General features: G+C 28.7%; 2 protein-coding genes, 1 long non-coding RNA gene and 1 pseudogene across 4 annotated transcripts; 3 read left to right on the forward strand and 1 right to left on the reverse strand.

Moving 5' to 3' along the window:
• Positions 1-1,144: 1,144 nt before the first annotated feature.
• On the reverse strand, positions 1,145-2,007 carry LOC126554383 (uncharacterized; annotated as a pseudogene).
• Positions 2,008-19,825: 17,818 nt separating this feature from the next.
• Positions 19,826-20,823, forward strand: LOC126554368 (uncharacterized). The gene is made up of 3 exons (XM_050209445.1): positions 19,826-19,957; positions 20,037-20,148; positions 20,605-20,823. Exons 1-3 carry the CDS (start codon positions 19,905-19,907, stop codon positions 20,821-20,823), a joined length of 384 nt encoding a protein of 127 aa, XP_050065402.1. The 5' UTR covers positions 19,826-19,904.
• Positions 20,824-21,023: 200 nt separating this feature from the next.
• On the forward strand, positions 21,024-21,966 carry LOC126554370 (uncharacterized). The gene is made up of 3 exons (XR_007606661.1): positions 21,024-21,186; positions 21,368-21,506; positions 21,629-21,966. It is a non-coding gene; the product is annotated as an uncharacterized LOC126554370 (long non-coding RNA).
• A 212-nt stretch (positions 21,967-22,178) lies between these two features.
• On the forward strand, positions 22,179-24,127 carry LOC126554369 (mitochondrial E3 ubiquitin protein ligase 1-like). 2 transcript variants are annotated; one of them, XM_050209446.1, is made up of 5 exons: positions 22,179-22,227; positions 22,297-22,420; positions 22,795-22,862; positions 23,575-23,641; positions 23,891-24,127. In XM_050209446.1, exons 2-5 carry the CDS (start codon positions 22,380-22,382, stop codon positions 24,066-24,068), a joined length of 354 nt encoding a protein of 117 aa, XP_050065403.1. In that variant the 5' UTR covers positions 22,179-22,227; positions 22,297-22,379; the 3' UTR covers positions 24,069-24,127. The 2 variants fall into 2 exon arrangements, 1 of the variants encoding a protein (XP_050065403.1); XR_007606660.1 differs by lacking the exons at positions 22,179-22,227; positions 22,297-22,420 and having other exon boundaries at positions 23,575-23,681; positions 23,893-24,127.
• Positions 24,128-24,254: the final 127 nt, after the last annotated feature.

Raw genomic sequence — 24,254 nt, forward strand, 5'->3', positions numbered from 1 at the left:
TGTACAACCTAGTACAGTAGTTACACTAGCTTATTGTTATTATTATAATGAGTAGTAACTATAGTTTAAATGTTTAATAGTCATAAACTCATAATCAAGAATATTTTGTTTTTATATTACCTTAGTTCGTAGTAATAGTGCATGTGTACTATAATATTATTAATTGAGAACCTGTGATAATTCAGAATTCTGTCTTCAGTCATGTTTATTACCCAATTTATTCTATTCATGGAGTAATAAAGGCGACAAAGAAAAATGAATACTGCTGTAAATAACAGTTTTTGATACAAGATATTCTATTTATATACTTATAAGCAAAAAAACCCTCACAATCCAAACAAAATTTTATCATGGAAAACAGGAAACATGTAGACATATTTAGTTTCTTAAGTACCTATCTAGTTCGTCATTGTCACTACCGCCAGTTGACGCCGGTCATCATTAATTATTATTCTATTTATTTTATTCGATTTCACTATTTAAATAACCTTTTTGCAATTGACGTTTGTTTTTTTTTTTTTGTTAATTGTTTTTTTTATAAAAATGCCTTTGTATTGTGAAATATTATATGTAAATTATTTTAACGAAATAGAGGAACATTAAATAAAATTAATTGGAGAAGACACATTGATTCGTGCAAAATAAAAAATAATAAAAAACAAATCATTACACCTCCATCGGTTTTTTCCATAACTACATATTTTTCGGCTATCTCCCAATATGCGGTCTACCACAAAAGTTGTCTCCCAATATGCGGTCTACCAAAAAAAATACGATCTACCAGAATGGACGTGGTTAAATCTTAAATATTATACTAAATTGTAGTATACCGGAGACCAGCACGGATAGGCATGGGTGGTATAAATAAAAATAAAAATAAATATAAATAATGATAATATATGATAATAATAATAATAATAATAATAATGTACGGTACGACCCGTTGGTAATGAGGCTACGGGAAACCCATCCATCGAATATAAAATAATAATAATTGATATAAAATGGTAAAATACAAATAAATATCGAAAATTTATATAATATTACCACCACACTATGATTTTACAAAAATTAAAAACAAAAAAAAATTCACATGCAATATAGGTTATAGGTATATAAAATATTAAAAAAATATATATTATTATTATTGATTATCCACAAAGCATATTTTCATATCTCTAAGAAAACTATCAAAAATATCATCCATTTTATTTAGACCTCGCCACCAATACTCGGCTAAGTACCTCTCTAAGAGGTCTTCATTAGTACCACACATTTTTTTAACAATTTTCAGTCTTAGAGGCCTCCAAAGACTTTCGATTCTCTGTGTATTGGCACCAGTTTCCGGATCCACAAAATTCACTGAATGATTAACCGTTTCATGTACATAGCCCTTTTCAGATATACCTTTATATCCAAGCCATGAATCGGAATGAATCGTTGTACCAGGTAGTACCTTAAAAAAAAACAAAATTATAAATACAAATTACAAAAACAGTACACATTATTTCATACCTCATTTTTAATTATTTGATGTAATGTTTCTTTGTCTCTTTTTTCAACAATAAAAAATCTTGCATCAGTTAAACCATTTTCCAAAACACAACATAATCCAACTACCCACGGTCCACCAATTCTCCGACCATAATTGCGATTGGTGTCTTCTTCATCTTCTTGTCTAGGTACAAACTGCAGCTTTTAAATCAGCAAGTCGAAAGCGTCCTTTATTATTTTTTCGTGCACCCCGCAACAAACATTCATCAATTTGAATAATCTGACCAGGACCTCCAAAAGGTTGCCTTTTATTGAACATACGTACAGGGATATCTCTACAGAGATTCATCCAGTCACAAATAGTATTTTTTGATAGCCCCGTAAATTTTGTTATTTGAAAAAGTTGATTGTCCATAACCCAGAAGAACACAATCTCCATTATTTCACTGATACTCAATCCACTATTTTTTCGACCATTTTTGTCTACGTAAGTAAAAAATAAATTTTCATTACGTACCGATTGGGTAGTTTGGCAACCTTTTTTTTACATCGGAAAACTTCTCTAAGTTTTCCTCTATCATTTCTTTGGTACAGTTTTACGTCACTACCACATTGTGGCATTGTTTCGCACAAGGTAACAGGCCATAATCTGTAAGTATTTAACACTTGAGGCCTCAGTTAAAAAAATTTTATAAAATTCTTTAACAAGCATTTTAAGTTAAAGAAAATTTTAAATTCAAATTTTAAAAAAAGTTGTTTCACCACAAACGACACTAAACCGACTAAGAACATATTAGCTGTTATATGATAAAATATAGGTATATATCATTATGAAAAAATAAGATTAAAGTGATAAAATATAATACATTAAATTAGTAGGTAATAAACTAATAAATAATAATGACGCGGGATTTCCTACCCTACTATAGGCAGGTATAACACATAACATTGGTAGACCGCATACTATACTCATATTTATAGTTAGGTAGTACGCAAAAAACAGGTAGACCGCATATTGGGAGATAGCCTATTTTTCCAAAAAAAGGAAAATCGAAGAAACCATAATTTCAGGTATGTAACCAAAAATGTATATTACCTATTGGCTATTTATATTTATTTTCTAAATTCGAAATATTCTATGCTTCGAAAATTATGGTTATTAGGTTCTGAATTTTCACTAGAACCTCGGTAGGTAAATAAAAAGCACAAATCTCTAAATTATAGTATATTTATGAGATGTTCATGTTTTTAATTTTTTTTTGTTTTGTAATAATTGTTAGATGAAAACTTACAGTGTGTAACAAAAACCATAGATAATGGTCCTTTAAAATGTGTTGCTCGTTCACTAGACTCAAATTATGAAAATAGTCTATCGCTTCTTACAGGTACTTATTAGGATAACGGTAATCCACAATGGAAAATGCTTACACATTCTCTTAACGTCTTTTGCTAATTCTGGCAAAAAGTACGCAGACATCCTGTTACCTTAAACACTGGCATTTAATATACTACAATTCTCAGTATCCTGCAAAAATTGGGTTATTGAAGTTGAAGATTAATCTATTTCATCTGCATTTTCAATTTGTATACCTTCATTTTCTTAAGTATTGCAGTCTATGTAATTATTACTAGTTTCATCAGCAGGTATGGCTTTCATAAGATTTACCAAATAAATTCGATACTTCTCTGATGGATTTTCTTGATTCTCTGTTTCATCTATCTAACCATCTATTTTACTTAACATCACTGTCATGAAAGCTGTTAATATATTTTTTAAAGTGTCAAGATCAGTTGAAGTTAATAAAAGTCTAAAAAAATGAACATACAATTCTTTTAAATACTTTTTCTTTATACCACTTAAACACTTAAGTCTGCAAACAGTTTTGATCATATGAGAGACTTCGATTCTAATAAAACATAACGGCAGTTTAGTTTTTCACCGGTAATTACAGAAAAACATTCATCAAGGTATGATTGAAAACTTAAATTACAAAAACATTTACACATTACCATAAGAAGTGCTCTGGAGTAATCAGATACGGCTTCACTAGGTGCACTTAGTCCACATCTTAACCACATGTTCAGTCAATATGAAATAGTTGGGGAATCGTGCTTTTCACTTATCATTTGGGTAACGGGAATTTAGCCGAAACCTGCATTAACAACAGCCTCGTACATATCGTATATATCACCTGATAGTAAATTAAGAGACGTACGTTTGATTTTTTATAAGACTACCGGTAGCATCAATAAAAAGCCAACTATATTTTTTAGTAATCTTTATATATGACAAGTTTATGGCTTGTCCAATAATGAATAATAACTGGATCATTGCCAATATGATGAATATTTCCAGCCTGAGAAGTATGCTTTAATTCAATCAAGGAATTAATTGCATTTTTATTCATGACTTCTAATGATTTTTCTATATAATCTTGTTTAGTCTTACTCAACACATTATTTGTGTACACGTTCGATGGGAAATTCTTCGAAAATCTAAATCTTTTACCTGTTTACGTCTCCAATTTGAAGGTACATCTGTTGACAATTCTCAACCAACCATTTTACGTTTAGTACCTTTAAATGGTCTTTTGGTCGTATGATTGATTTTATCGCTGACAGTATTTTTTGTTAGTATACATAAATGCAATGGTTCATCTGGTTTCGGTTTAGCATCACTCCAACCAAAAACATCATTTTTACAGTCTTTACAAGTTGCTTTGAATGTTAAATAATGTTTGCTTTTTGATATGTCCATATTGACTTTACCGCGTTTATAAATATAACAGCACGGCAATTTATGATTTGACAAAAACGCATCATTTATTACATCGGTCCATGCCCCTGGTTTCAATATATCATAATATCTTATATTTCCTTTACTTTTATATGATACAGACGTTAGCAAAATGTTAGGAAAATCAGTAAAGAGTATAGTTAAATTAAATAATCTTTTATTATTTTGTTCTTCTGTAGATGAAGATGAAGATGTAGATTCTGTTTCTATTGAACTTACATTTGGTTGATTCTCAATGCCTAGCAAATGTTTTATTTTATTTTGCCAATCATGCCTATTTTGATAAACTGCTATGTATAGGTATTGTAATGATATGCTCAAATTCACATATCATAAATTTTGTAAATTCGTTATTTTCGTTTAATAAAATATATAACGGTCGAGTTGTCGCACGCATGTAATAAAATCTAAAATAACCCCAATAAATCAAGTCACTGATGATTGGAACGATTGCTATTATCTAATCACTTACAGGACACTGTACGGGATTATAACGGAACGGCGCAACACATGCGATTTCCTTCATGTGCCGCCGGAGACAGGAGATGGTCCGGTCAGGGTCGCTTTCACCAGGGAAAAAGACAATTTTCTTTGGGGACACCGACACCTTTGATCGGGCCGCCGATGACTCTGGCGGGCCTGACCAAAATCGTCTTTTCTCATCAGTGCATGAGCACCCTTCATAGCGGTAAGTGCATGAGCACATCCAAAAAACATAAGTGCACGAGCACCTCTAAAACCAGACAAGTGCAGGAGCACAGCATACTTACACAAGACCACTCAAAAGATACTGCCTACGACAACTTTACTGTTTCCTTTTTCTAAAACGAAATTTATTGAAGTGTTTAGTTATTTCTTTTTGAGTGTTAAAAAAATTATTAAATTCTATCCTTGTCACGTCGACTGCAATCATAGACAGCTGCGGATAAGGTAAGGTGCATGCGCATCCATATTTAAATAAAAATAGTATTATAGAGTTTACTTGATCGTTCTCGAAGCACGACCTCGAGAACCCTCCGACCATCAGGAGGAAGGTAATTTCGCAAATTTAAAGTGATAGGACATAGACTAAGATAATCGACAAATCTCTAATAACTTCTAAATATATTTGAGGCATTCATTCAAGGCTTGTGTCCCTTGTGAATGTCCTACAATTTATTTAGAACACTTTATAATTAATAAATAACTAATAATTTATAAATATATTTGAGGCGATCATTCAAGGCTTGTGTCCCTTGTGATTTCCGATACAATTTATTTAAACTACTTCACATAAAACAAAACAATTACTTTTAAAAATAAAAATATTAATCAACATATTAATATTTTTACTTTTACTAATATTCGTATTGATAATTTCTTTATTTTGTCCTTTTTATTTATTTTTGCGTTATTACAGAATTGTCTTTGCTGACATTTTATATTGAAGTGCAACCGACAAATCAACCCAAACTTGATCAGATATTCGCCTTAAAATGTGATCGTCATTAAACAATAAATGCATTTTTTCTCGAAGAGCAGTGAACACGATATCATGGTTTAATACTTTAATGCAGCAGGCCTAACAGTTTTTTTTAACTTAAAACGAATTCAATAAAAAGGATTTTAAAGATCATAGAAGTAGATAAAGTATAATCGTATAAAATATAAGATAATTAGATTTCATTAAAATTTGTTTCAATAATTATACTCAACACAATTAAAAATATTGTATTCATTTTGTGCAATCAAATGTAACTAAAAAAAAAAAAAAAAAAAAAACGAATTTCACCAGTGCATTATAAAATATCATAAACTTGTTACACCCTAACCTGACCTAACCAAATATGATCAACATTTAAAATGGATTAAAAGGTATTGATAAAAAAATGTGGGCCAATTTGTACTGCTCTGATATACACGGGCAGTATAGATATAATACATGATACAATTTACAAAATATTTTGACTTGTTTTGAGATGTTTACGGACATTTTCGGTTTCCAATTTTTTAGTTTTTTTTTTTAAAAAAAAAATGATAATTATTATAGAAAGCATAGTTGAATAAAAAAATTGAAGTAGTATAAAAAAATATCTAATTAGAATAAAAAACAGTTAATAAGAAATCTATATCATAATAATAAAAATTAAAAAAAGATTTTTATAAAAATTTTAGTGGCACAAAAAGTTAACAAGAATTAAAAGCCTGGTACATTTCTTTATAATAATAAAAGATTGAATTTTGATTTCCTATTATTTGCTAAAAATTTGCTAACTTTTGGTATTCGATTGGCTTGTACAATTCAAGTGGCGAGTCTCAATTTCATGGATGTGATAAACACACTAAAATTTGTATAGTTTTTGTATTTATTAATCATTACTAAAAACCTTTTTTATTAATAATCTTAGTTAGTCTTTTTAATAAATAACTTGTGAGCGTTCAGCCTTTTTAGGGGCTTACTTACCACCCATCACATAAGGGGAACACTTATGAGATGACCCATAGACCGAACCACGTGGTGTCTTGTGGACACATCGGTAGAGTCTATGGGCTTTAAACAAACTTAATGTTGAAATAAAAGAATAAAATAATAACATTAAGTCTAGAGGAACCCTATGAAATAATAAGAGAAAGTTAGGGTAATAGATATAAATATATATTGTACATGAGATACTCAACATGAGAATAAATAATATTAACAATAAAAATAATTAAAAATGGAGCAATAGTTAAATGGCAAAAAATGCAATACAGATATAATATATACAGCATTACAAGAATACATAATATAGTTGTCACCTGGCAAATGCATAAAATATATAAGTATACAGTTTTTATTAAATGAGAAATTGATGAGAATACATATGAACACAATAAAAGGTCAGAAAGAAAGAAAGAAAGAAATGAAATAAATAAATATGTATTTGAAAAGACAGGGGATTGGGAGGATAAATGGAGATAGAATAATACTAATATGGGCTGCGGCTCCGAAATTCGGTTACCGAGCTTATTATATTAATTACAAAGAAATAGGAATAGTATTTTATGTAATATATATATTAAGAAAGACCCACGGCCACGGCTCCGTGAGAACGGGGTTACCGGGGTATAGAGATTTAGAAAAAAGAGAAATGAGATATAAGAAAACGGCATGGTTAAGTGGATAGACATTAAAAGGGGTTTTTTTGGGGGGGAAATTGATACGTTACGACGATTGAAGGCTTGAGGTGTTGATGGTGATCTCGACGTGATGGAGAACCGTTGTGAATGTGGTGGCTTCGCCCGCCACGGGCCTGCAGAAGTAGTTAGCCCATCATGTTGTAACGGACAAAATATTAAACAAAATGATAGAAAAAAAAGAAAATAGAAAGAAAAACGTTGATCAACTATGTGGGTGAACGATAAATGAATTGTTGGACTGCGGTGTCCAATAGAAGTGACCAAGTAGACGGTTTTTGACAAAATGCGCAGAGATGGAGATCGTGATGGACGTAGTCGGTGAATTTTGGTGTCTTGCAGTGTCGTCTTGAGGTGGGAAAATTTACAATAATTTAGGTATCCAGGTATGCCCTGCTGACGCATACCGACGGCGCGGCAAAGCCAACGACGGCGATGGAGTCAGACCGACAGCGACAACCGAACACTAGGTAGGAGAGCGGGGAAACGTTATTACATAACCGTTAGGATGTTGTTTATAGTTACGCATGTAGATAAGGAAATGGCCTAAAATTCTGTGACGTTACAAACTATAGTCATATTCTTCACACATTGTTACAATACCAGTTTAAATATATTAAAAAAATATAATAAAAATTCATAGGCAAGATGTTTTTTTATAAGACATTAAATTTTAAATATTGACAAACTATATGAAATTGAAAATTAACAAATTATTTTGCTGTTAAAAATTTACAAAACGTTAAATTTTTATATCTAAGGATAAAAAGTCGGCAAGTGGGTACCGCTCTGCTGTACATTAGGGGATGGGCTGGACCTCGGACTAGGGTAGGTTAAATTTGAATGCAATGATAGGTATCATTGTATACGAAAAACGATTCTGAACGGAGATGATTTGTCAGTCTAGAATATTTAACTTTAGATATAAATATAAACAATTTTATGAATTTTGAACTACAAAATAATTTGCAAATATTCATGATTTTGACGAGTTTTTGTCAAAATTTGAACTTCAAATGCTAATAAAAAAATTGTGCATATGTATTCCTATAATTTTTTTATCGCTATAAGAATAACTTATGAGGAACTTTGTATTAATTTTTCATATATTTTGACTCCGCCAAAAAATTTTATCGACACTTAACCAGGTCAGACGTATCAAAATATTTTTATCACCGTTTTATCAATATTACTCATTTATTTGTTTACTAGTAATATCATTTATAGTATTTGTATTTGTTAAGACTAACATACGTTAAGTTATTCTCTTGTATAAAATTTATTTGACAATAGTATATCGTCGCTTGGCGTGAAAAATCTCCTAGGTATGTAAAAAAACCAAGTTTTTCAGGAGAAACGTTTTAGTAGTTTTAAAAATAAGTACCTATTGAATATAAACATTTCAAAAAATATTTAAAATGTGTAAAATATGTTTAGAAATGAAATTGGGCTATTATTATTATTATATTGTTTTATCCAAAAGGGATATTAAGCATATTGTTAAGATTTTTGCACATATGAGGTTTTGATAGTATTTTTTTATTCTGAAACACCACATAAGAGGTGTGCTGTTGACACATAGGAGGTTAATAATTATGTACATATTTTTTTCTTTACACATGAGAGATTTTATGCCTATATTATTTCGACTATACAAAGTACCCTAAGTATAAACTTACTACTTACTTCTTACTTAATATTATGACGTATTGTAAAATAATAATGAATCTTTAAAAATGATATTAATTTAATTATATAGATCTATAATATAATATTATCAGTCAGGTTTAAAATAAGAGTTTAAAATTGAATTTTATAATACCTAAAAAGAAATATAAGACCAAATTTGACCCTGGCTAAATATTCTGTAATATCTAATAAAGATACAGGAAGCTAAAAATATAGTTAGGAATAAATATTAAATACGTGGTTATTTAATTGATTTTATAATAATAATAAAAAATAACTTTTTCTGTTTCTTGAAAAACCACATTATAAAATAAAAATAAAAAGTAACAGTTAAATACATAATTTTTGGTTAAAAACTCAAAACGTATAATAATAATGCACATAGGTACTTATGTTTAAATATTTTATCAGTCGTTGTAATTAACATAAATGTTAACAATTTTAAACTAAAAATGTAATAATAAGAATAAGTAGGTAGGTATAATAAACTTTTTTCTGTGTTTCTATTTCTTGAAAATCACATAACAAAATTAAAATAAAAAGTTAAAAGGAACATACTACTGTAATAAACCGACATAGTCACTTTACTAGCACATAGTCATTTTACTATTTAACGACGGTTAACACATATTAATAGTACATTTTATTGACTTGTTGTTTACGCACAAGGTTATGCAGAAATATAGGATGGGTATTGGGCATAGATTAAAGAATAGTATAGATAGGAAACTACTACGATAAACCGGGCACGTAAAATAGCGCTCCCGGTGACATTCTTTAGAACTAATATCCGGGCGGCGATTTGCCGCCGCCGCAGCAGCTACTGGGGCACCGCTAACGTATTTCTTAAAAAAATATTTTATTGATGTTCATATTCATTCATTAATCATTAGAATAAAATAAAACAATCACTTATTAGTTACTTTTTTGTATGAACTGTTAATGTGGTATTGTCAATTTAACGCATTGCTGTGAAGCAAAAAAATTATAATAAATAAATTGTTATTAAATTGAAATAGACTTTAATTTTTATAATACAAATCAGGTATAATTGTATAAAACTAACAGTTTTATAACAATACAAAATTATTAATTATTAAAAATACATTATAACAAATAATAAAACTTTTAAAAATTAAAATATTTCTATTTTAAATAAAAATACACAGAAATTAATAATGATACAAATTATAAAAAAAATAGCTACATAACTAAAAGTTTTAACAAAATTATTAATTATTAAAAATACATTATAAACAAATAATAAAACTTTTGAAAATTAAAATATTTCTATTTTAAATAAAAATACACAGAAATTAATAATGATACAATTATAAAAAAAATAGCTACATAACTAAAAGTTTTAACAAAATTATTAATTATTAAAAATACATTATAAACAAATAATAAAACTTTTAAAAATTTAAATATTTCTATTTTAAATAAAAATACACAGAAATTAATAATATATATTATAATATAACAAATACTTATGATACTGGAAAATATTGGGTATTTATAGGTAGGTAGTTATGTAATACAATGTAATTTAATGTGTTAAAATTTATTAAGACTATTGGTTTTTTGTTTATATCTTTTGGAATGAGTATTGTAATATGAAAATGCCATTTTTTTAATGTTATCGTTATTATCTTTTTGTTTTGTATCAAGACCTCTTAAAATACGGTTGATGTTTTTAAAATAAGTGAAAAGAAACATATGTACAGTTTTTTTTATAAGTATATCCTTAATTTTATGATCTGGACATGTAAATGTGAATTCTAAGTTCATCTCAATAATTAAAATTAATTGTTTGGACAGATTACGTTCATGATATATATCATTAATGCAACATGAACAAATTTTAAGTACTTCTTTAATAAAATGAAATAAATTAGTAGATGGATTACATAATCCATATTTCACACTATCATATTGTCTTATCTTTATTAATGGATTTGTAATGTTTTCACTCCTTAGCTCAAATTTACATGTATAACATTGAAGTATCCATGATAGGTTTTTTTTCATTAAAAATCCTGCAATATAACTGACTGTCATGTCACTAACATCATTTGTTTTATTAACATTTTTTATTAAATTTGTGTCAAGAAAATTTATTTTAATAGGAACTTCTGCTTCATTAATGTTGTTACTTGTGAGGAATAATTTTAAATTACTTAATGTATCAATTTCATTATGCTGACAATTAGTTTCTCTAGATTTTATGGATGAAAAATTATTAAGAAGCAGAGTTTTAAATGAATTTACAAAGTGGTAACAATCAGGGTTAATGTTTCGACCAGAAAGTTGCCTAAATTGCCCAAATAAACACTCAAGTGGGTCTTGGTTTATGTTACGGGTTATAAGGTATTTAAAGCCTTCCTTGTTTAATTTAAACCATAAACTTTTCATTCCTTTTAAAGTTGTTATCCAGTTCTTAATACAAGGGGGTTTAGATATTTTACCTTTATTATCTACAAACGTCATAGAGTTAAAAACTGCTATTGCCTCGTTCCAAAATGAAATATGTTTTGAATTAGCTGTGACAGCGGAACGGAGATCCTTTCCTTTCATTGCACGGACTGAACTGGCATTTACAGAGTCAAAGAGCATATCCATAAATAAACAGAAGTCTGCAGTGCCAACAGCTTTTCGACCCAATTTAATATTATCTGGACCTAAATCAAACAGATTTATACTATATAATAAATGCACATATATTATACCTAGTTGTCATTACACAATATTACTTACCCATGTCACACATCAGTCTCATGGTTGATGCAACATTATGTGAAAATATTTGAGCCGCCGGAGACACTTTCATCTTCTTAATTTTATCCTTGTAAACATGGGCCTCGGTAATTTTTGGTATATTGCGCATTTCTAGGTTCTCATATGTTTTGTCTATATCATATAAGTTCACTAGATGTTCCCACGAAGCTGTTTGTTCTTTTCCACGCCAATTGAATTTAACATTTTTAGTTAACAAATTGTTTCTTATTGATTTTAAGAGATGCGGTGGATCATAAATATGTATAATATCATGATCATGAATAAAATATCCGTTGTATTGGTTTTCAATTTTTTTTTCCAAACAATATTGGTGAGTCTTTTCCATTAACACATTAATTGCTGCAACGTTGGTTGAACCCTGATCCGATACCGTGGCCACAATATTCAAACCAGTACTTAAAATGTTCTGAACTACTTCTTTTATACATTCTACTAGCTGATGTGTTTTTGTAGTACCTTTTATAAAATAAAAACAAATTGGTTGTTTGTATTTCTTCCGAATACCTCTGATCATAAATGTTAGAACGTGGTCAGCAAAAGATGATGGATTCCTCTCAACTCCAAAATCTTCTAATCCAAAAACATAATCTTTATGTTTGTCGTATTGTAAACCAGCTTCGAGAGACATTTCATCAAACATTAGTGTACAGTAGCGATCCATAGGGCTCAAACGATCAACAATTTTTTTTAGGTGTTCTATAATATGATAATTTATTCCTGGTCCAAAAGGTACTTTACGTAATAAACACATAATTGTTTTAACAGAAGGAAGTGCAAATAATGATGACAAATATTTATAACCTTTCGGGCTTTGTTTGTAAATGGACAATGCCAATATTTTGTCATCATTAGTATATCGCTGACCATGAATTTTTTTTTTTTGATTTTTGACTTGGGACAAAATGAAGTTGTAGGTTGTGGAGTTAACTTTATTAACCATCTGACTAAAGTTTTCCTCTTTTAAAAATTTATCGGCTAATTTTATTCTGTGTTTGAAAGTATTTATTTTGGATTTATTTTTTGACAATTGATTTTTGATTTTTAAGCTTGCTTTGTATAATTTTCTACAATTTGGGGTCATTTTGTTTGGTTTGGAGGTCTGTTGCTGAAGAAATGATTGGCGTTTTACTAAAAATAATAACATTTTAGGTATTAGTAGGGGATTAAGCCCACCTCTACAGTGACTTGCAATTATTATTGTTTAATAACAAAGAACAATAATGAAACCGGTTCATAATAAACAAACTCTTAAACTTACTTTTATTTTTTGTCGGTGTAGATAAAATAAATTGAGTAGGTGGTTGAGAAGAAAATGATATCTCACTAGGAGTGGTCTCTATTGGTTGCAGTGTAATATTTTCATCAATATCTGTAATTATAAAAAAAATACATTTTTGTAATAATTTATTTAAAAGCTTAGGTAGATACTATGGAACATTTATTAAAATAATATTATATTTGTTATGGTTTATAGAAAAATAAATTATATAATATACCTAGTACTACTGTTGTACAAACGTTACAACTAATTTTATGACTGTAAACTTATATTGTATATTATATATTTTAAAATGTAGTAATTAAATATTTACTTGCCATTATTAAGAGTTGATGGACTTCTGCTCGACCAGTTTAGGGACTCTTTTATGCATGCTATAATATAATGTTATATAAAATATTTGAACATAATTAATTTTTTATAGCAATATATAGGTACAAACATAAATAACACGGACACAGTACATAGGAACAGAAGTTAGTTAATATTTACACCTTTAACTTCAATTATTTTGTTTTTTATAACTAGGTATAACTACTTTTAAAAGTAAAGTAATTCAATTACTTTTTAAAAGTAATTTACCCAGCACTGCATATTTAATAGACAAATAATAATTAACTTCTAATTTTACTCAACTAATTAGGTAACATTTAATTATCTTATATCACATAAACAAGTTATAACTACATTACCTACCTATAGATTATTTAGAGCATATCTACATATTATATACATATCTAATCTAAGACATATATAAGTAAATATAAATTATAAGAACATACATGCAACATTGACACATTGAGTTACCTATCCTTTATTAGTTTTTTTCAACACAATGACATATACATGCTCACAAACACATAGGACAAAATGTTACGTGGTAGATTCAATGTTGGCAGTGAATTTTTAATTAATTTTTGGTTTGTGCCCGGCGAATCGCAACGGGAATCGAAATGATTCCTACAAATTTGGTATGTTTTTCTAACTTGATCTTTGTCCATCGTTTTTAATGCAGGATTGCCGGTTCTGTTCAGCCAAACTGAAAAGTCGTTGACGTTGTTGGGAAAAACATATTTCCTTTTTGCCGAATCCTTACACCCAGACACACAGCATTTATTTGAAACCATTTGGAAATAATTTATTTACCTGGAGGAAGTAAAACTTTCGAAAATGAATGCAAAGTATAAACTGAATTGGAAATGTGGGAATCCGAAATTCGAAAATCGAAATGGTGAAATATTTGTCAACTACAAGTTACAACTCAACTCACTATTCTATGATACAATATGTACTTTTAAATATTACTTACATAACCTCAAAGTTGTTCTCAAACGCTACCGGTGGCGTTCTTCGATACTATATTATGATACCAATTGTCTAACATATGAGTGCATAGGCCCTGGTATTGGGTAAACCAGTTCGTGATTCTACGAAATAATATAATATTATTATTTCGGCCTCCTTTGATCCACCACTTCCATTCTTTACCGTGAATTCGTCCAGCGGAGATTTAGTATATATACGGGTCTCTAAACGGCATACGCTGTACGATTAAAATTAGTCTATCATCCCAGATCACCGGACTTAGCTTAGTCTTTGGGCCGCGCCCTAAAATCGCCGATTGTACTCTGTTCGCGCCAAACATAGTGCTTATCGCTTATGCTCGACGATGACACCGTCTTAATTGTTTTTTTCCTCTCCATACTCCACTCCGTCTTCTACGTGTTCATTATAAATTATCTTAATATTATTATACTATCTATATATTTATTCTCTATGTGTTCCTATTATATTATTTAATTATTGGTCAGCTTTGCCGTTCTATATTATCATATGTTATCTCTTATTAATTTATTATTATTATTATTGTTAGTACTCTGCAGCCAACGCCCTTATTGTATTATTATTTTTTACTACGTATCTTTTATGTACGTTTTTGTTGTTTTTGATTCTTTTTCCGCTATTGCAGCATATTTTAGCTCATAGTTTTTATTGGTTTTTTTTTATGTTTTGTAAGTCGCATTGAGCGCAATAACGTGTATTACTATTATCATTATTCTTCCGTGATCTATCACTCACGGAGTATCTTCACTGTGACGAAACAAAATAAACACCCTCATACCACGACACACTTCGTAAGTTTCTTCACCATATTATCACCTCATTGATTCATCCACCATCGCCAGCGTCTTCCGACTACTGTGTGACGCTGCTCCACCATCACGTCAGCACCATTGAGGTTGTCACCGCGTAAGACCGCCAGCACCCGCCGTGGTGTGTGAGAGGCCGCCCCGGTCGTCCAGTCGTATCAGTCACCAGCCGACCAGTCTCCAGCCCGCCACCACCTGCCTTAATTATAAGTCTTTTTAAGTTGTCCCATATCGATAGTTCCCCTCTGTGGTCATTGCACCAGACCGGATCGATCACAGGGCCCCTCGGCCCCATTAACTAAATTGTATTATCCTACTTCCCTTGTTTTATCTCATATATATATTTCTCTTCCCGTTCCTCCGTGTCGTCGTCGAGCGCAAGAATTGCCTACTTGCAATTTATAAGGCGTAAAAGTACATTTGGTTGCCTATCGGTCACTTAGTCGGCGTTCACCTTATAATTGGTCGTGTTGTGGTACTGTACATTGTTCTCGGGCATTACCGAGTGGTCCTTCGGCCCATAGTGTTGGGCGCATACATACTCTAAGTCTAGATCCAAGTCTTAAATTAACTAACTTCTCGGGCAGAGTCATTATACTCTGCCCTCAAATTTATTAAGTATTGTTAAACATTAACTTATAACTATATTTTCTTAACATAATAAACTATATATTATACTAACTCAATTGTTGTGTTCAAGTTATTACTCAACCCGAACTCCCTCTACTTACGTACGACCGACAAGCGTTCCGGAGATATATTTATATATATATGTGTGTAACGCGTGCAGTGTCAGCAGCACCTGAGGTCACTGCCAGTTCACTACACTACATTTAAAAATCACTATTACGTCAAAATATAATAAATTATTTGGTTTTTTTGCCAAATTCTGTGTATTTTAAATTGTCATAGAATGAGTGGTGATCTTTCTCTATGACCTTAAAAATAAATTGTTAATGGTTAATGTGCATCAATAAAACATAATATAATCTAATAATGTTGTCTAGTTAAATTGTAGCTACTAAAATGTGCATTAATATTAAATTATGTAGATAAATATTGTATTGTAATACCTGTTTAAGAGATTGCAAATCTTCATGTTTTGCCTTTGTTATTGGCAATTGAGCTGTGTACAAATTAGGTACATCTGGCAATTGTTTTATTTGAATATTTTCTTTAATTGTGGTGGCAGCTGTTTTTGATCTAGTACTTTTTGTATAGGTAGTTACTTGATTTTTATTTGTTATTGGTAGATTTTCCCAGTCATCATTAGTGTTGGTTAGTAGTATACATTTGTATGTTCTGCGCACTTTTGACTATAGAGATTTTTAAAATTTAAGGTATAGTTTCCCCCTTAAACCAATTATTTTTTCCCCTGTTACACATAAAGTTTAAACAGTGTATACACACTTCAACACTATTTATTTCCCTTGTAAGTTAAACATTCAGGTTACACTGTAATTTCATTTTATTAAATTATAGATAAAAGTCGTTTTATTTAATTCATTCCAGTTCAGACAGTTCAGTTAATATTCAACCATCGTTCAATCAGGTTCTGTTATTTTTAATCAAGTTTAATTCAGTTAAGTTTTTTTATTTTTTTTATAAAAAAAATGAATTTTCAACAAATTAACAACAGTATTTGTTCACTTGTTTCGTTAGTACGAAACAATGCATATCCTACATATCCAGAATTTACTACATTTATATCAAGATTGAAAATATTCAATTTATTTCCGTTGACTTCATCTCAAGATAAATACTCATTATCTGAAAGCGGTTTTATATATTCAGGGAAAAAAGATATTGTTGAATGTTTTTGCTGCGGTCTTATATTGCATCATTGGGAAAAAGAAGATAATCCATGGATTGAACACTCAAGATGGAATCCGAAATATGTTTTTGTATTATTATCAAAAGGAAATCAGTTTGTTGAAAATGTAGTAAAAAAATATGGTAAGATTATCGATATTTGTGATTGTGATTGTGGATCTAGGTCATATGATACTGTTGTTTAGTTCATAAAATAAATAATTTTTTTTAACTTTTTATATTTCAATAAAAAAAAAAAAAAAGTCGGCAAGTGGGTACCGCTCTGCTGTACATTAGGGGGTGGGGTGTACCTCGGACTAGAGTAGGTTAAATTTGAATGCAATGATAGGTATCATTGTATACGAAAAACGATTCTGAACAGAGTTGATTTATCAGTCTAAATATTTAACGTTAAATATAAATATCAAACAATTTTATGAATTTTGAACTACAAAATAATTTGCAAATATTCATGATTTTAACGAGTTTTTGTCAAAATTTGAACTTCAAATGCTAATAAAAAAAAATTGTGACTAACAATTTCGGATTTTTTTTTATCACTTCAAGAACAACTTATAAAAAACCTTGTATTAAATTTTCAAGATTTTCTGGTCAGCCAAAAAATTTTAATCGTTATTTAAAAAAAAAATACTTAGAAAAATTAAAAATTTCAATTGTCTATAAATATCTCAAAAAAGTCAAAATATTTTGAAAATCAAATCATGTAAAGAAAATGACAATCTAAATAACTGGTAAAATTTTTAAGTATTTACGACTTATACTATTTGAATAATAACAAATATCAAAAATCGTTTGAGGCTAAACCGTTATTTAACACGGTTTTGTAAAAATTTAAATTTCAAACACTCATAAAAATTTTTTGTCTGAATCCGGTAGTTTTTTTTACAGATATTTGAAGAAAAATTGTTGGAGAACCTTGTACTAAATTTTCAAATCTTAGTTATAAAAGAAAAAAATTTTACGATTTTCCAACCACAAAATTACTTGCAAATTTTCGCAATTTTGACATATTTCGTATAAATTCGAACTTTAAGCACTTATAAGAAACCTTGAATTAAATTTTCAAGATTTTCTGGTCAGCCAAAAAATTTTTATCGTTATTTAAAAAAAAAATACTTAGAAAAATTGAAAATTTCAATTGTCTATAAATAGTTCAAAAAAAAATTCTTTGAAAATTTAACTGTGTATGGAGAACGCTAATATAAACATTTGGTGAAAATTTCAAGTATTTAAATCGATTAGTTTTTGAGTTATAGCAAAATAAAAAATTCGATTTTGACGCAAACTGGTTTTGCGTAAAAATCCCGTTTTTCCCTCAATTTTTTAGGGTTTTTCCCGATTCATTTAAAAAATATTGAAAATTTTTAACTTTTGACCACCCCCAAAATATTAACTAAATTCAATTTCCTTTTCAAAGAGGGGCTGAAGTCAAAAATCGAAGCATTTTTACTGCTCCAAATGTTGTCGACAGACACAAAAAAAAACACACATCATTGTAAAATCAATACATTCATCACTCCGTTCAGAACCTAATAATTGAAAACCCAATTGATAAGAAGTCAAATAATGTTACTGATAATATGGGTAAGCAAGTGACGTATTGCGCAGACTAGAACGAAAAATGGTTTTTTGCGATCATACCGTGTTGTTATATCATGAATTTTCTAATGTCTAAATTTTAGACCCTAAGCGATTCATCAATATTATAACAATTAATTATTTGATAACTTCTAAAATTAAATTTTCTTTTTATAATTTCCTGTTAAATTGTATGATCGTAAAATTGTCTGTAAGCTTAAACTAGGTACTTAATTAGGTCTTAATTGATTAAGAATTTTAGATTTTAGATACAGCGCATAATAATATTGTGATAGGTAATTGATAAATAACTTTAAAAAATTACATATAACTACCTAATACAACACAACAATTAATTTATAAAATTGTTATATAGGTTTATTGTTTTATATTATTTTAACATTGTTTCTGTTAGAGAACAAAATAATTAAACCCAGTTCGAGAGTCAGACAAATAAGTCATGATGTGAACTCTATAAACTAGAAATAATTTTAGTAACCAATAAGGCAATAACATGTTATTCAAAATATTGATATCATTAAAAAATAAATATAAATAAAGTATTGTTACAAATATGATTCAAGTTTAGAACGAATTTAATTGTAATTAATTGGTTCATGTGTTTGATCTTTTGTAATAGATTATCATTTGACATTTTGACAATTCAAAATGCTTGAATAAATATATGCAATTAATGTTATATAATATTCATTAGATACCATATTATTAATAAAAATAATAATAATGTTTATTCAAATATAAACTTAAGTGCTCTGCCCGCGGTAAAGTTTTAAATGGTGAACCAAATACAGTTCTATTGAATATTGGATATCAGCATAATAGAGAACGATTAGTATTGGCTGAATTTAGAAAAACTCTACACCAACGAGCAAAAAATGAACGTTTACCTCTACGCACTATTTACGATGAGGTTTCTGCTTTGCCAAATTACATTGACGCAAATTTATCTCCGTTTGAGGCACACAGGCGACAAAAGGCACGAACTAGGAGTGCTAACAGACCACCAAATCCTGTATCGATGACTGAATTTCAACAGCAACTAACAAATATTCAATATGCAGAGTTATTAAAAATCCAGGAACAATGTTTTTTTCATGGACGAGCTGGTATGACAGAAGAAGAAGGTATTATTTTGGTTTTTGTAATACCTCAAGTTAGAAAGTGAGTTTCACAAGAATCAATAAATGTTTAATGATTATTATTAATTAATAGTTAATACATAATATCATGTTTATTTCAGCATTTTTGGGACAAGCCAACATTTTTATATTGATGGCACATTTGATGCTGCACCAAGCTTTGGTGAACAATGTCAGCAACTATTTGTCATTATGGGTATTAGTTATGATGTTGTAAGTTATTTTATTGAAATGAATTTCTTTTCTTTTTATGAAACTCATATTTTGTCAGGGGTATTTTATAGGTAATTTTTATAATTTAATAAGTAAAATTACAAATGTATGAATTTAGAATTAAATATCTAGGTAATAAATAAATGAATAACTATTTGTTCTTATATCTTATTATATGGTCATTAAGTGGATATATTTAGAATTTATATTCCTCAATAGGTACCCATTGGGAAAATTAAACTTCAACAAACTAATGGTAAACTAATGGACCCATTAAGATAGAATATCTTTTTTTCATATAATTTACTATTCAATTGTTTTATTTAAGAAATACTGGCTTGATATTTTCTGACCACTCGACTCTTTGATTTCATTATTATTTAAAAGTTTAAGTAACATTTAAATGAAATTTATCGTTTAGTAATTTCAAAACTTATTAATTTTATATTTGATTAGGGGTTTCCATTGGTTTACGCTCAAATGTCCAGAAAAACAGAGCAGACATACAATGCTCTTTTTATGTATATTAAAACAATTGAGCTCACTTGGCAACCACAAACAATTATAATGGATTTTGAGCGTGCATCCGTCAATGCCATCAGGTTGCAATTTCCGAGGACCAGAATTGTCGGTCGCTGGTTCCATTCCTCCCAATGTTTGTGGCGAAAAATCTAGGAATTAGGTAAGATTACTTCTATGTAGATAACCTAACCTAAAACAGATCAAAAATACTAATTAAATTGTGTTCTTAAAATAAAGAAATAATAATATAATATTTATTTATTATTCATACTATTTGCTAAATATTGTAAATACTTATATTTTAGGGTTAACTTGTTTATACAAAACCCATAGAAATATATACAACTTTTTTTAGAATCGCGATGGCAATAGCATTATTACCGCCAGAAAATACACGTGAAGGTTTTATGGAATTGGAACTTTTTTTCCGTAGCAATATTTATAATACTGTTGAACCACATGAAAGTTTGAAATTTTTCCAATTCCTACAGTATTTTAATAGGACTTGGTTAACAGGTAATTTGATTCTGTAAACAAATAGTTATTGTTATAATTTAATTTTTTCTCTAATACTGAGAGTATGAGTATAACTGAGTGAGGATCAAAATTATAATAAAATTAAACATTTTTATGAGTTTTAGCTAGCTGTTTTTTTTTTCAATGTTAGTAGTTAATACTAATAAAACTACTTTTATAGGTTTATTTTCTGAACTACTGTCTGTAATCTGTAACAGACTTGAACTGGCATACAAATAATGTATTAGAAATAAGTCATAGGAATCTTATGACTAATATAAATATTCCAAACCCAAACCCATGGCTATTATAAAGTATAGGTAAAGTATGAACAAGATTGATTTTAATAATAAATTGTCAGCTTTAATTTTTTTGATATATTTTTCAGTTACACAAGGATAAGGTCTTGTATTTCCTACTTAAACAAATGTTTTTATTTCAGAAATGCTTATTAGATATACGGGTGGTATAATCAATGATTACCGGTTAGCAAGTGATGGGATTGAAATAAGGCAACAAAGACCACGTGTATGGATAGCACAAGACAAAAAAATAAAAACTGGGCTAACCAAGTTGAGGAACTACAGATTTTCAGTTGCCGAATTTTTGGGCTACTGTAAACACAGTACACCGAATTTTGTAATAAACCGTCCCAATGAAGGTGAATTGATTAATTGGTTAAATTCTTTTTTCCATCAATTTTAGAATAGGTTACAATATTAGTTGTACAAAAAAATGTATGTTTTGTTTCAAAATCTAACACTTTTATGACATTTATGTAGGCTTCACATTTGTCTCCTTTTATATTCATATATTTTATAACATTTTTAGATTCAAACTGAATATATACTAATATATACTATATTTTTTATACCTTGATTCAGTTTTTCATATTATTTAATTTAAAATTTAAGAGATGATTTTATTGTCATTTTGATCTTAAATATTTTAATTACCTATACAATTTATTATATTATTATTATTTAATAGAACAACAAGTTGATGATGACGGTGATGTGAATAATATTGCAGATCATATTGGTAATCATGTCTACTTTTTTGTTTGTTTTTGTACCTATAAGCAAAATATAAATTATTTATTTATTGTAGAGCCAGCAGAGCGCCAAATTTATGGTTATGAATCGCCTCCTCCATTTTTCCAGCAAGTACTTCTAAACCATAATCTACCTTTGATGTCACTCTTACCGCTATATGAAACACAGTATTTTGGACAAGATAAGATACTGAACTTAGTATAATACTTTATAAATTATAATCTATTATTAATATATATTTTACACAAATGTAGCTTTTGTTTTAAAAATGTAATACTTATTCACAAAACAATTATCAGCCCGTTTTTCAGTACTTTTTTTTTTAATATTCACTAGATCTGTTATGCATACATTGAGTATTGACTGACGTTTAATAAAATATATTTAACTTTATCCAGTCGATGTTATATTTTTAAATTGTATGATTTATTTGAATGATTGTTGGGAAATGGTAATCATTATATTAATTAATAATTCCTTAAGATTGCTATTGAAGATGATTATTAATGTTTTTTTGAATTTTTATGCGTGTCCTAAGTAAATTATTTATTTTAGAACCAATAGGAACCGAAAACGATGGTGATATGCCGATTGTTTATGTCGGGAGACAGAATGAAGAAGGTAATAAATAACCTCTTAAAATATTTATTTAACAATGTGTAATATACCAATATTCATTTTTTAATATAGGACTAGCTTTGAAACTATATACCTACCAAACATTAATTTTAATATTGTTTACTCAAAAATCATGATAGATACTATAGTAATTTAAAGAAACACCTTCTAAATAATGTTAATTAGAGTACTGAGTAGTTGTAGATTGTCTTCTGATTTCACAATATTTATTTAATATTTCCATACTATATATTTATTAATTTCAATTATTTTAAATTTAGATTAGAGCTATGAATGTATTAATTTTACTAGGTAGTGTATGTATACACAATTTAAAGTAGAAAAAAAACCTCAACTTAAGTATATATTCTGATAGGAATCTAGCTGGTACTCCTAGCTGGGAGGACAAAATTCTAGTAATTTTCTCAATAATTGGGGAAAACAAAAATAAATTATTAAAAACAAGTTTTATATTTCAGATGGATTTTTTTTTTTTTTGATTTTCATTTAACTGTTGATAACATTTTTTTACTCAGTTAGACAACTTGAAACTCCTACGTATATTATTATATTTGTTTAATTGAATTATAGTTGGTAATTGTTAAACATTATAAGTTAACAATTCTTTTAGAATTTTAGATTGCTATTGAAGATAATTATTATTGTTTTTTTTTTTGTCTTTTTATACATGAACTAAATAAATTATTTATTTTAGAACCAGTAAGGATAGAAAATGATGAAAATATATCAATTAATGTTCACTTCAGGAGACCGAATGAAGAAGATTAACCTCTTAAAATATTTATTTATCAATGTGAAAATGTATGACAATAGTTATTTAATATCTTTATACTAGGTATATCTTTATTTTAAATTCTGAGTGGAGCTAGAGAATAATTAAATAAAACAAATTATATGTTAACATTTTCACACACACACACATCAATCAATAATTTTAATATGCACTTAATATACTACACTTACTAACTATGACCGTATTGATATTATAACTTATCTTACTTTTACTTTGCAGTTGAAAATATGAGAGAAATCATTGTCTGCATCGCATGTTTGAACGAGGAATCTAATGTGGTATTACGGCCATGTAACCATACATGTTTATGTGGTGCATACTATGAAGGGTTATCTAGATTGGTTTGCCCACTATGCCGAGAAACTATAAGAGAAATTGTTGTATTTTTAAGCTAAATTCCAAATGAATTTTGTTTAATTTTATTTAAATAAATAATACTTTTGTGACAGTAAAACATTTTTATTCTTTAAATCAGCGTTTCCCAACCTTTTTCCCTCACGGCACACTAATCCCAACCTATATTTAGCCGCGGCACACTTGTCACTGACTTATTTATGTATACACATTTTTTTACACTAGAC

The sequence above is a fragment of the Aphis gossypii genome, unplaced genomic scaffold, assembly GCF_020184175.1.
Source record: "Aphis gossypii isolate Hap1 unplaced genomic scaffold, ASM2018417v2 Contig00478, whole genome shotgun sequence".
Classification (NCBI taxonomy): Eukaryota; Metazoa; Arthropoda; class Insecta; order Hemiptera; family Aphididae; genus Aphis; species Aphis gossypii.

Excerpts from the sequence above, each read along its gene's own strand:
- LOC126554368 (XM_050209445.1), top strand. The coding sequence starts at position 19,905 with ATGACAGAAGAAGAAGGTATTATTTTGGTTTTTGTAATACCTCAAGTT. Across the intron at positions 19,958-20,036 it reads GTAATACCTCAAGTTAGAAA|CATTTTTGGGACAAGCCAAC; the intron begins GTGAGTTTCACA and ends TGTTTATTTCAG. Across the intron at positions 20,149-20,604 it reads TGGGTATTAGTTATGATGTT|GGGTTTCCATTGGTTTACGC; the intron begins GTAAGTTATTTT and ends ATATTTGATTAG.
- LOC126554369 (XM_050209446.1), top strand. The coding sequence starts at position 22,380 with ATGTCACTCTTACCGCTATATGAAACACAGTATTTTGGACA. Across the intron at positions 22,421-22,794 it reads GAAACACAGTATTTTGGACA|AGAACCAATAGGAACCGAAA; the intron begins AGATAAGATACT and ends ATTATTTATTTT. Across the intron at positions 23,642-23,890 it reads TTCAGGAGACCGAATGAAGA|AGTTGAAAATATGAGAGAAA; the intron begins AGATTAACCTCT and ends CTTTTACTTTGC.